At 38.0% G+C, this 11886-nt stretch overlaps 1 protein-coding gene across 1 annotated transcript; it reads right to left on the bottom strand.

The window, feature by feature from the left end:
* Nucleotides 1-1475: 1475 nt before the first annotated feature.
* On the bottom strand, nucleotides 1476-10856 carry aifm5 (apoptosis inducing factor mitochondria associated 5). The gene is made up of 19 exons (XM_072662164.1): nucleotides 10838-10856; nucleotides 10211-10295; nucleotides 8843-8952; nucleotides 8584-8693; nucleotides 7701-7745; nucleotides 7479-7560; nucleotides 7041-7153; nucleotides 6094-6180; nucleotides 5926-6017; nucleotides 5273-5403; nucleotides 4425-4540; nucleotides 4208-4279; nucleotides 3125-3188; nucleotides 2805-2881; nucleotides 2564-2681; nucleotides 2281-2379; nucleotides 1985-2060; nucleotides 1791-1895; nucleotides 1476-1555 (listed from the first exon to the last, which is right to left on the bottom strand). Exons 1-19 carry the CDS (start codon nucleotides 10854-10856, stop codon nucleotides 1510-1512), a joined length of 1647 nt encoding a protein of 548 aa, XP_072518265.1. The 3' UTR covers nucleotides 1476-1509.
* Nucleotides 10857-11886: the final 1030 nt, after the last annotated feature.

The raw sequence follows: 11886 nt of genomic DNA, 5'->3' as shown, positions 1-11886 counted from the left end.
CAGTCCATGCCTGCAGTGTTGTATTTCGGCTCAACTCAATACAAAGTTGAAGATAGAAACTAAGTGGAACCAGTTTTCTGCTTTCGTTTATAGATCTGTTCATAGTTTGGTAAATGCATTTGGGGGGGAAATATTTTATTGCCATAGTGCTGCATGTGTTTTACAACGTGTATAAATATGTATATTATAGAAGGGTCCCTATATTATAAGACCCTATATTATTCAATTATGCCAAATTATCACTGTCATACAAATCTAATCTATATACAGTAGCCTATATGTGACACACTTCCTTGTTACCCTTTTGCCTCAGTTGATCGTGACAACTACAATTCCCACAATTCCCTTCTGCCTGAAGTCACATGTTCATTACCACCCAATCAAACAATCATTAGTTCTAATTCAGTATACCTCTTGTGTATATTATCTACCCTGTCTGTTTCAGTCCCCCCCACCCCCCAATTGCATAACTAAGCGTTCTCCTGTACTTGTATTTGTGTGTACTGTGTACCGATCTTGGCTTGTTGTTTAGGTTTGTCCCTCTTGGTTTGTACCTTTGATTGGTAGCCTGTTGTTTGCTCATTTTGGCTTTTGACTCTGTTCAGTCTATGGTTTATGCTTCTGGTTTGGTTGCCATTGCGTTAGTGTTCTCAGTGCCCTGCTAAGTCATGTAAGCTACACCTTTTGCAACCATGAGTGTCTGGCCTGTACTTCAAATGTTTAAATAGAGACTAGGAAAAGAGGTCACACTTTATATTAAGGGTGCTTTCGTACCTCCCTTGTTTCCTCTGAACCAAAATAGCAGGCCGGTACTAAAAGACCAAGATTTAGTCCAAGCAAAAGAGGTGGTCTTGGTCTGGATCAACTGAACGGTTTGGTTCATTTGCAGGGTGAAAACGCTGGTTCAGACTTTCAGACCGATTACAGAAAGTTGAGGCAGGCTATTGTCACCCACTAAACAATAAAATAAACACAGAAAAGAAGTAAATATGAGCAGTGGTAGCAGCTTTTCCTGTTACAACTATTGAGAGACACTAAAGGTGATATACATGTTTATATCTACATAAGCATAAGATTTTACTGTAATGAATGTACTGCTGTAATTAATCTAGTTCTGAATATGACAACTTTCAAGAATCTGTGTGCTTCAAATGCAAACACAAAGCACAGATGACCTCTAATGTTGACTCGGACAGTCACACACTGTTCCTATTCTTTCGTGCCAAAGTAAAAAGAGGGTGAAGAATCACACCCTCCTCATCATTCAGACCCATGGTTTTTAAATGCCAGACTTTTCCTCTCTAACATAAAAATTATCCACATATGAAGCTTCCCGATGAGACACTACATTCTTCCTACCCAACTGTCAGTGCACAGTGACTTGAAGAAGACTCTTATTTCTCGGTGTAGCTATCCTCTGAGTATTGGTTTCCAGTTAAGGAACAAAAGTTCAAACGACTGATGAATTGTAGAAACTGAAGGAGAAGAAGAGCACTGAAGAAGCTGCTGTCACTGTTTCCTAGGCGGCAGCTTCAACCAGCTCAAGTCATCCGACCTTAAAAGAGAAGAACAAACACAATTTGATGGCAGTGACTGGCAATGGCTGTCGTATCTAATCACCTAAATGAAGCTATGAGGTGCTTGCCCATGTATTCTGTATGTTCTCCCTGACCCCAGCAAACTGCAGCATATGTGTAATCGAACACTGTCCGGTATGGTGTTTCACATATCCATTATTGGGCACTTTGTCTTGTGATGTGTTGGCTATGTAAGTGCCCCAGCTCACTTACTCTGCTTCCGCCCTTGTAATCACTATCCCTGCTGCAAACCTTTCGGCTATGGCCGAAACTGCGGGTTCAAAGTTCAAGCCTGCTGTAGCTACCACCACATCATCTCTGTCGGAATAAAGTAGCAAAAAATTCTTAAAGAATTAGAATTTACAAAACAAAAGTCCCGAAGGGAACTGATATTTTATGATCCTTACTTGATGTAGAGTGCCAAGAACCTCATGTCCTCAAAGCGTCCTTTCAGTACTAAATGGGTGTAGCCTTCCCCATACCCTGTAGATTGTGTACACATTAGAAAGATCTAATTCTAAACAGTGCATGAAAGAGATATTTATCAACTTATAAGACATGGCAGGTTTTGCATTTATTCATACCATCTGTAGCTTTGCCACAGATTTGTTAAAGATTTGCTAATTTGTTAAGATACTGTTAATTTTCAATAAAGCCATTGGTGGCAAAGTGACAATTTACCAAAACAAACAAACTGATATACCTGCATATCGAATAGTCTGCCCCAGCAGGACGGTCCAGTAGAATGGCACAGTGTTCAGAGTGACCTCTCTGCCCAGCATGTTCAAAGCAGCAATCCTCCCTAATAAAACCACACACACAAACCACTCAGCACCCAAATCATCTGATTTTTCAGATGTGTGACTTCAAGCACTGGTTTCCCACTCTATCCTTTAATCAACGGGCTCAGTGATCCACATAGCATCCCAGTGCTTTTGTTTTCTGACAGTATTGTACAGAAATCAGAACAGAATGCATGTGCTTACCATGTGCCTGTGCTACTTGCCAGTGGGCAACACTGACACTCTGATTTTTGACCATCTGGAGAGGAAAGGAGGTCAGATCTCCTGCACAGTAGACGTCTTTTGCATTGGTCCTCATGTACTGTAAGAAACATTAACATATCAGTACCTTAATAAAGAACTAAACCCTGTAGAATAAATGGTGCCATGCCCTGTACTGTATATTTTAAGTTATGGCTATACAAAGAAAGTTATGCACCCTTACCTTATCCACAATGACATATTTCTTAGAGTCCATTTTGATGGCACTTCCCTGAAGAAACTCTGAGTTAGGAACGATCCCTTGAGAGACCAAAGTAAGAAAAGAACTAATGAGCAACAAATGAACAGAGATGATACAGAGAAACCTGTATCAGACTATCATCAATTTTTCTCAATTGCTCTAATTATTTCTTCTAAACTTGTCAGTTTAACACACAATTACTGTTTCAGGGAAAACCCACACATTTAACTACTATTCCTTAGACTGTATGACTCTAAAGCACTGACTCTAAAGCATGGACTGAAGTCAGGTTTTTCACATACCAATCCCCACAATTAGTACATCAGCCACCACAATAGTGCCACTTTTCAGCACTACCTCCTTGACCTATAGAAAAAGAAATATCACCACCTCTCACCATCACTGTAAAAATATTCTGCCCATTGATTTAAAAAAAGCAATTTAAGTAGTCGCATGTATTTAAATAAACCTAGCTAAATTGCTCATAACCATGAGGTAATTTAATTGTACAATTTATGTACATCAGCTTAGCTTATCCACTTAGCATGAAAACGTTTGAGCACCCCAGTAAAAATATGTGCCACTGTGTGAATAGTTAATTGAGTGAAAGATGAACTGATTTATGACTTTTGTAAGCAAACATTTCCAACTTTTTCTTTTCCAACTTCTACCTTTTTAAAATAAAAAAAGGGAAAGGGCCCGAAGCAAAACTTTGAGGACCAGGAATGTTCCGTACTTAATAAGAACCACAGACAAATATGTTATATAAATATCACAGAGTGTTAATGTTTTTTGTAGCCAGCTAGAAGTCACGTATGGTTTTTTTTTTTTAACGCACTATTCTAAGGTTTATATTTACCTTTCTAGCAATCCTATGAGCAGTTCTCTTGGAAAGTTTTATTGGTCCTCCAGCCCAGGTTTGCTTATTGTTGGGACAAGGCTTGAGGAGTCAGAGTATTTAGAACATGCTTTGATTTTCACCTGGCCTTTCCAAATGATTACTGTGAACAAGTTATAGCACTAACAAGCTGATTAAGGTCTTAGACCTTGATTAAAAATGTCTAAAATCTCTGATGGTGGCCAAAGGTTTGCATGTTTGGTGTCCTTTCCTGTTGTTTACTCTGAAACTGTACATATGCTATAACAAAAATACATACTATAAAAAAAAACACACTAATCCTGACTTAAATATTGAGAAGAAAGTTTAATCTTTAACTTTATGTCTCGCGTAACTATTCACAGTAACAGAAATTTTGACTAGGGGTGCCCAAACGTTTGCACTCCATTGTGCGTACTCTGTACAAAATAAACAGACCAGCTGTGCCTTTTATTTGTGCAATATTTATGAATTAATTTTGTGAAACTTTGTTTTTAGCTCTTCCTACCTTTCCATTCTCGCCTCGAACCTCAGCAACGCTGTCATTCATGTAAAACTTCACTCCCCTTTCTTCCAATATCTGAAAGCACGTACAGACCAGATAAGATGGAGATCAGCTTGTATGAACCCGTAATCTATTCTACATTCAAATGCACCTCTTTCCATATAAATGACAGATTTATATCAAAAGACATTATTAGAAAATACCAGGTCCTTGCACTCACCGTCATGGTCACCTTCCCAATCTCCGGCCCCAGCGTCTTCAGATAGGGCAGCTCACTGAAGCCAATGACAGTGATGCTGCTGGCTTTATCAATCATGTAGGATGCCACCTCCATACCTTTAAAATCGTAGTCAGGAACGACATGACAATAATGTTAAAGAGAGCTACTTGAGGATGCAGAAGCAACCACATCTCTACACCATACACCGTTAAAAGTATCAGCTCCTTGAGAAACCCTTGGGGGTTCTTTAATTTGAAACTGTGGCAGAACCTCTAAAGGTGGTTTGAGGAACCTTCAAGAAAAGTTTTTTTTAGAAGAAAAAGCTTGAAGGTTCCTCTAAGCGCTCAGAGCAGTCTCAAAACTAGGATTAGAAAGTTAAAATACACAGTAAAAATAAAAGATCACAATATGTCAAGAAATTGTCCTGATATATGATTAGCCACAATGTTTGGTAATATTTGGTACGTTGAAATAAAAGAATCAAAATAACTAAAAACATTGCCAATATTGACAATGATGTTTATTCAGTTTCCACACTGCACTATATTTAAAAACAATCAACCAGGACTGATTCTGCTCTCTTTGTAATGAAACATGTAGCTGCCATTGTTTATAGAAAAGCATATTGTGATTTGCTGTGATGTAATTCATCACAATAATGATCAATGTTGCTGCATTAACCAACTTTACCTTATATCACATCAAAAGGACATAGCAGTAGCTTCCAACTGTCTAACAGATCCAACTGATCCTGATCCAATTAATTTGCTAATAAAGTCCTTACTGGGTTGAACTGAATACATCACGAAATCACTCAGAAATCACAACCATTATGGAGTTACTTTTACCAACAAAGGAGGTGCCCACAAGGACTGTCCTGCAGCCTATGCAGGCGTTATGAATGCGGTTGGCATCCTCTGGCGTTTCCAACATCAGCACGTTCTCCAGCTCTGTCCCGGGGCTGTCGAGCTCCTTGGCCCTGAGGAACAAGTACTGTTCACTCACCAAAACTACATTAATAACATTAATATAAATATAAATCAATAAAATACCAAAATAAATAAAATAAAAACTAAATTGACAAACATACAACCTAATTAAAAAAGAAAATGAAAAAGCAATATATACATAAAACAACATAATAGATAATGATCTAAATAGTAATAATAATCTAAATAACAAATATTTTTACAAATATTTTTCAGTTAAAATACATAAATAGAAATATAAGAAAAACTAAAGTCCAGTCTTACAAAATCATAAATTAAAAACTTTTCTATTGGTCCATTTATTATGACACAATGTAATAAAAAAAATCAAATTCAGACTATATGGAAAAAGGGTCAATAAATGGCAAAAAAAATGTTTTTGCATGACAGAGACCATATTAAATCACATTCTTTCATACATTTGCAAAATGACCAAATTTCCTAGGTTGACAGATCTTAAGGTTTTGATATGACAGTAATAATATATGATGTGAAAACAGACGAATTCTCACCTGCAACCTGTTGCAACAAGGAGCTGGTCATAGCATTCTGTGGTGCCATCTTTGAATGCCACTGTTTTCTTCTCTGTGTCTACTGTCAAAGCCTGGGGTGAGGAGGAGAAAAGGATTTGGTGCATGCAGCCCAGCATGACAGATGAGGGAGCAGTACATTTATCTCACCTCTTTCTTCAGCCACACTTCAATGTCATACTTTTGGTAGAAATCTATCCTCCGGAGCATGATACTGCTGCTGTGCACATTCATTACCTGGAACACAATCCAGCCAATCCACAGGTCAGAAGAACAGAACAGAACAGAAGTTTAACTGCTGATGAATTAAACCATGGGATATGATTCATGTTTTATATGGTTGATTTTGACTCTTCATAAAATAAAACTCAGCATACTGGCCTCATGTAACCAAGTCTGTACTTGTATACAGCGGCTGGTGTTAGTGATAAGCAGTAGTGATAGTGACCACTAAGCGCTGTAGTGGTAAGATGATCTAATTACTAATCTAAATAGTAAATTCTGGGGCAAAAGTAAGATACTTTTAATGCACACATAAACATTTACTATATGTAGAAACTGGCTCTATATCCACCTGGTTTAACATTACAGTAAATATAGCAGTTCTTGCTGCAGGGACACAAATGCAGTAAAAATGAATAAAACACAGAGGGTTTTGCACTGTCACCCAAATATTGTGCTCTTTCACAATCCATAAAATACTGATTTGAAATATTAGCAAAATCTAAACATCTGCCTGATGCTGATAATCTTGCTTCTTTTTTCTGCTTGCTATAAGTAACAGTAATGTTCAAACCAGGGCTGCTCAAAATGATCACCATCGCAATGTGGGCATGTGCAATAGTCCCATCACAGGATATGAATGTCCCACAAGACAAATATAATTAAATGATACAACTTGATGTAAAAGGGAAATTTGCCCTGTTATCATTTTCCATTACATATTTCCACAGTCAGATTACATCTGCATATTATTATTTACATCCCAGAGTACATCTTGAAGCCATAGATTAAACTGAATAATAAGACATAAGTCATTTTTTTAAGTGGCTTTGAATGGTTTTGAGGATACTGTTGTTCTTGTGTTTATGGCAAACCTTGCTCAGTCTCGTTTTGTCATATGGAAGGAGGTCATCTCTGGTCACCATAATGATTCGTCCACCATAGTTTTCTTGCCTGAGGACCTCTGCACATATTAATGAGGCGCATCCTGCATGTGTAAGATAGGTAAAAAGACACTTTCAGTATGAATATCATTTAAGAATATCTATAAGAGTATTATAAAAATAATAAAAATAATTGCTTTAAAAGCTTAATTTCCCCTTTTCATCTGTCTGTGATGCACCTTGTAAATCTGAAATCTTGTAAATTTGTAAACTATATACAGTAGCACATGTGAAAAGGATGCTTTATAAAATGCCATTCTTCATTTTCTACTTTTTAATTAATTATTATTATTATTATTATTACTATTATTATTATTAACTGTGTTGAGTCTTTACACTATAAGATAAGCATAAAGCACTTGTTCTCACCTCCTCCTAGTAGAATCACAGTGTGCTTCACATCCGGATCTCTGCCTCCCATCTTCTTCAATCTTGTAGCCTGACCTAAAGCCTACACAGGATCATTGACAGTTTGCAGTGTATCACTTTAAGCTAATGAATAACTGATACCTGTGTCAAGTCAGTCTTTTCATTAGGTTGACTAAACAGGCTCTCACGTAATTGTCAGATTGGAAATCTGGAGTTACGTACCTTCTTGTTGACAGTCACATACACTTTTTTGTCCTCAACTTTCACCTGTTAAAAATAAGAAAAAACAAATCATTTGGGCATTTCAAATCAATAACCACATTTCTAAACCCACAGCACATTTGGGCACATAAGACACACAAGAATGAAGAACTTCAATACAATGCTGGATGGAGAATCCTTCATGCTATGAGCTTTAACTTGTTTAAAACATATTTAGAAACTATTGTATGATCTAAGAATAAGCAAAACTGATAAATATTCATTGCTTTAATGCTGCTTTGATTTGACAATTAAATGTTTGATGGCAAGACGTTTTCATTTGTGCCTTCTCACCATATTTGATTGTAGAAGCTTATCAGGGGGTGGAGCCTTTAGTACCTTAAAATTCGATGTGCAGCTTTTACTAATGGGCCTCATTCACCAGTTGTTCTTAAGAAGAAGCTTTTTCTTAAATCCACATTTTGTAGCCATTTATCTTAAAATATCAGCTTCTGAATCACTGAGATGCTTCACTTATTTGTAACAGGGATAATAGTGTGTATAATATTGGTACTCTGGTCTCAGTGCGCTGCTAGCTGCTCTATGTAACTTTGAGGAAGCGAGAATTGCTATTTGACACTATTTGTGTCAAACCCCGTAATATTACTGTATGACGTCAGTCGACACGCTGCTGTCACTTTTTTTTTTTTTTTTTTTAAAGTGAACACTTGTTCACTTTACAAGGCCTGCTGTTATTATGGTTATAATGACTTTGCTCCATTTACATACCAGAGTTTCTTTGACATGATTCTACACTGAATCTAATTACAAACAGGACAACTTTAAATGCATCATCATACATCAGATTACATCCAAAACATGACGCAGGCTGACCAGACAGTACCTTGTGGCAACGCAAGCTGTCCATGGCTGGATATTCCTCCATATCTCCAGTCTTCACATTGAAGCATGCGCCATGCCAAGGGCAGCGCACCCGTTGACCCCTCAGCACTCCTACCAGAGAAACAGAACAGATTTCAGTCCCTACCAACTTCTGCTTACTTGCAGCATAGTACTACACACCATACTTGATCTGATCGTGAACCCCCACACACACACATACACACACAGTGTTAGCTTGTAACAAGGTGTTCACGTCTTACCTGTACTGAGGGGCGCACCATAGTGGGTGCACTGATTACCAATGGCACTGTATTCCCCATCACACTTCACCAACAGGACGTTATGGTCCCCGACATCCACCTCCATCATCCTGAGGGATGCAAAAGATAGACATATACAGTAAAAGAAAGACGGATACAGTGGCTTGCAAAATATTCATGACCCCCTTACAACCACAAACTTAAATGTATTTAATTGAGATTTTAAGTGATAGACCAACTCAAAGTAGCACATAATTGTGAAGTGGAGTGGAAATGATACATGTTTTTCAAAATTTTAATCAAATAAAAATCTGAAAAGTGTGATCTATAGACTGAAATTTGCCAAATAGCTCAAGCTCAGCCAGGTTGGATGGAGAGCATCTGTGAACAGCAGTTTTCATGTCTTACCACAGATGCTCACCGGGATTTAAATCAGGACTTTGACTTTAGGCCTTCTAACACATTAATATTGTTTGATCTAAACTATCCCACTGTAGCTCTGGCTGTACGTCTGGGTCTTGCTGGAAGGTGAATCTCTTTCCCAGTCTTTTGCGGCCTTCAACAGTATTTAGCTCTATCCATCTTCCCATCAACTCTGACCAGCTTTTCATGTCCCTACTAAAAAAAAAGGCATCCCCACAGCATGATGCTGCCACCATGGTGTGTTCAGGGTTTTACCTTTCCACCACACATATCGCTTTGCATTTAGGCAAAAAAGGTAAACTTTGGTCCCATCTGACCACAGCACCTTCTTCTACCTATTGGCTGTGTCCCCTACATGGCTTGTAGCAAACTGCAAATGCCATTTTTTATGTCTTTCTTTTAACAGTGGTTTTCTTCTTGACACTCTTTCATAAAGGCCAGATTTGTGGAGTACACAACTTATAGTTGTCCTGTGGACAGATTCTCCTATATGATTTCCTTCTGTACGCAATTACCTACTTCACCCTTATACTAGGGATGGGATATTTGAAGATTTGATAAAAACAAATTGTGATAATTTTTGTTATTGCGATACAAGCAAGCATATAGTGTGCATCATCACTGCTGACCTGGATCACCTACACATTTCATTACAGAGAATGTAATTAGTGCTGTTTAATTGGATGAAGTGCAGCAGATTTTGAATACAAATCATGTATCATGTACAAAGTATGGATACTTTAGAAAATATATCCTATGTTGTGATATAATATTTGTACCATATCGCCGTGCTTTATGCTGCTGTATAAAGTTAGATGTTATCATTACACATCTAATGCTGAGACAAAATAACAAGCACCTCAGATTTGATGGCACCAGAACACTCTAGCCTTGTACTGCATTCAGTCATTCAGTGAGCAGTGCATTAGTAATAGTAGGCCTTACTCTCCATCTTTAAGATCAGACTCCATGCACACGACTGCAGTCGCTTCTTCCTCATCTTCCTGTGGGTCGGCATGTTGTGCTGCTCCTGGAAACACAAGACCACTCTCATTTCTACCACACAATATACAGTATATACAGTATATGCAAAGTATACACTATAGCAGTATTTCTATGTATCCTCCCTGCCTTGCAAAAACCTTGTGTCTCCAAAATGGCAACATTACAGGAGCAGAAAAAGCTTTCTTAACTTTCAATGGAGGTCAGTGTAAAAAGATTTTGTAGCTTTTCTATTGATCTGTTCATCATGAACTGTCTGACAGAATGTAAAGAAACAGCCGAAAGTGTTGTTACAGACTACTGTTACCAAAGATTAGCCCCACCAGTTTGTACAGAAGTCCCTGTAGTTATTGAATAATACACCTTAGTGTGTAATAAGCCTTTCTGCATGCTAAATCAAAATGTGAAAATTTGCAAGAATGGAGATTCAAGGTTTTTGTGGGACAGTGGCAACTGTACTGTATTTTAAGTTGTATTTTCTAATAATGTAGGTAAATTTTGATAAATTGAAATATTTAGTTCACAAGACCAGGTTTCTATAATGTAAAAAAAGGCAAATATGTTACTTACTTGGTTCCTTCTCAGACATCAGAGATTATATAGAATCAGGAAAATCTGTATCCAACTTTTTTTTCCCCCAAAACCAATTCTTTCAGAATCTCATACAATCAAGCGCTCATGCCTGCTGACATGGCCAGAGCAGATGTCCTTAAGCCAGGAGACCAAAAAAGTCCCTTTGAGATTTCACAGCTGAGCTGCTTGAATTCACACATGAAGATAGTTCCCCGAAGCGCTCCGGAATAAAGAAATAGAAAATGTGTTTCTACAGGGAAATATCCACGGATGCAGAGAGCAGCTCGATTAGCCAGAGAGACTGGACGAATTGTGTATGCACAGTGCTCAGTATGGTTAGTTCTGCCATAGCAAGGGAATAGAGAACGGCTGACCAAGCAACAGCTTCCAACAATGACCAGACACACACACAAACACACTCACACACAGAGCAAAGTGTGTGACACTGCATTATCTTGCGTAAAACATAGCTGCTGTGTAAAGCTTCTCCTTTGAGAAGATGCCCTCCCAGGCCACACATAAAGACATGGACTCACACTGGTTTAAGTACATGAGCGCTACATTTAAACGAGTCCACGGTGTGTGCCCCAGGCCATTGACTGAGGAATGGACAGGACAATGATTTTGTGTAGACATGGTCCCAAAGGTCAAGTGACTGAAACACTCAGGGTCAGGCCTGTTGTTGGTCATTTGTTTTACAATGATTACACATTAAATGTGGCACAGTGGAAATCTATAACTTACACACTGTGGTTTAAGCTACTGAAACAGTCTTTTAAACAAAGGGTGTGACCACAAGGTTACATATTGAGGCCACAGAAAAATATGTTGAGGCCACAAGATAATATATTGAGGCCATGCCATTGTATCATATTGTGTATACTATCTCTAATATCTAATATCCTAATATCTCATTGCCTCACTATATTATCTTGTGGTCTCAATATAGTATCTCATGCCTTAATTTGCTGCCTCATGGCCTAATATATTATCTTGAGGCCTCAATACATTATCTCATTGTCTCAGTATATTATCTCATGGTCTTC

Source organism: Salminus brasiliensis, chromosome 18, assembly GCF_030463535.1.
Source record: "Salminus brasiliensis chromosome 18, fSalBra1.hap2, whole genome shotgun sequence".
NCBI lineage: Eukaryota > Metazoa > Chordata > Actinopteri > Characiformes > Bryconidae > Salminus > Salminus brasiliensis.
This window is presented reverse-complemented; position numbering and strand designations above follow the sequence as displayed.

Bases quoted from the DNA above. Each gene is read 5' to 3' on its own strand.
- aifm5 (XM_072662164.1), bottom strand. The intron at 8,953-10,210 runs GTAAGGCCTACT...TGCATCCCTCAG, and splicing joins TCTGATCTTAAAGATGGAGA to GATGATGGAGGTGGATGTCG. The intron at 3,189-4,207 runs GTAGGAAGAGCT...CTTTTTCTATAG, and splicing joins TTCGAGGCGAGAATGGAAAG to GTCAAGGAGGTAGTGCTGAA.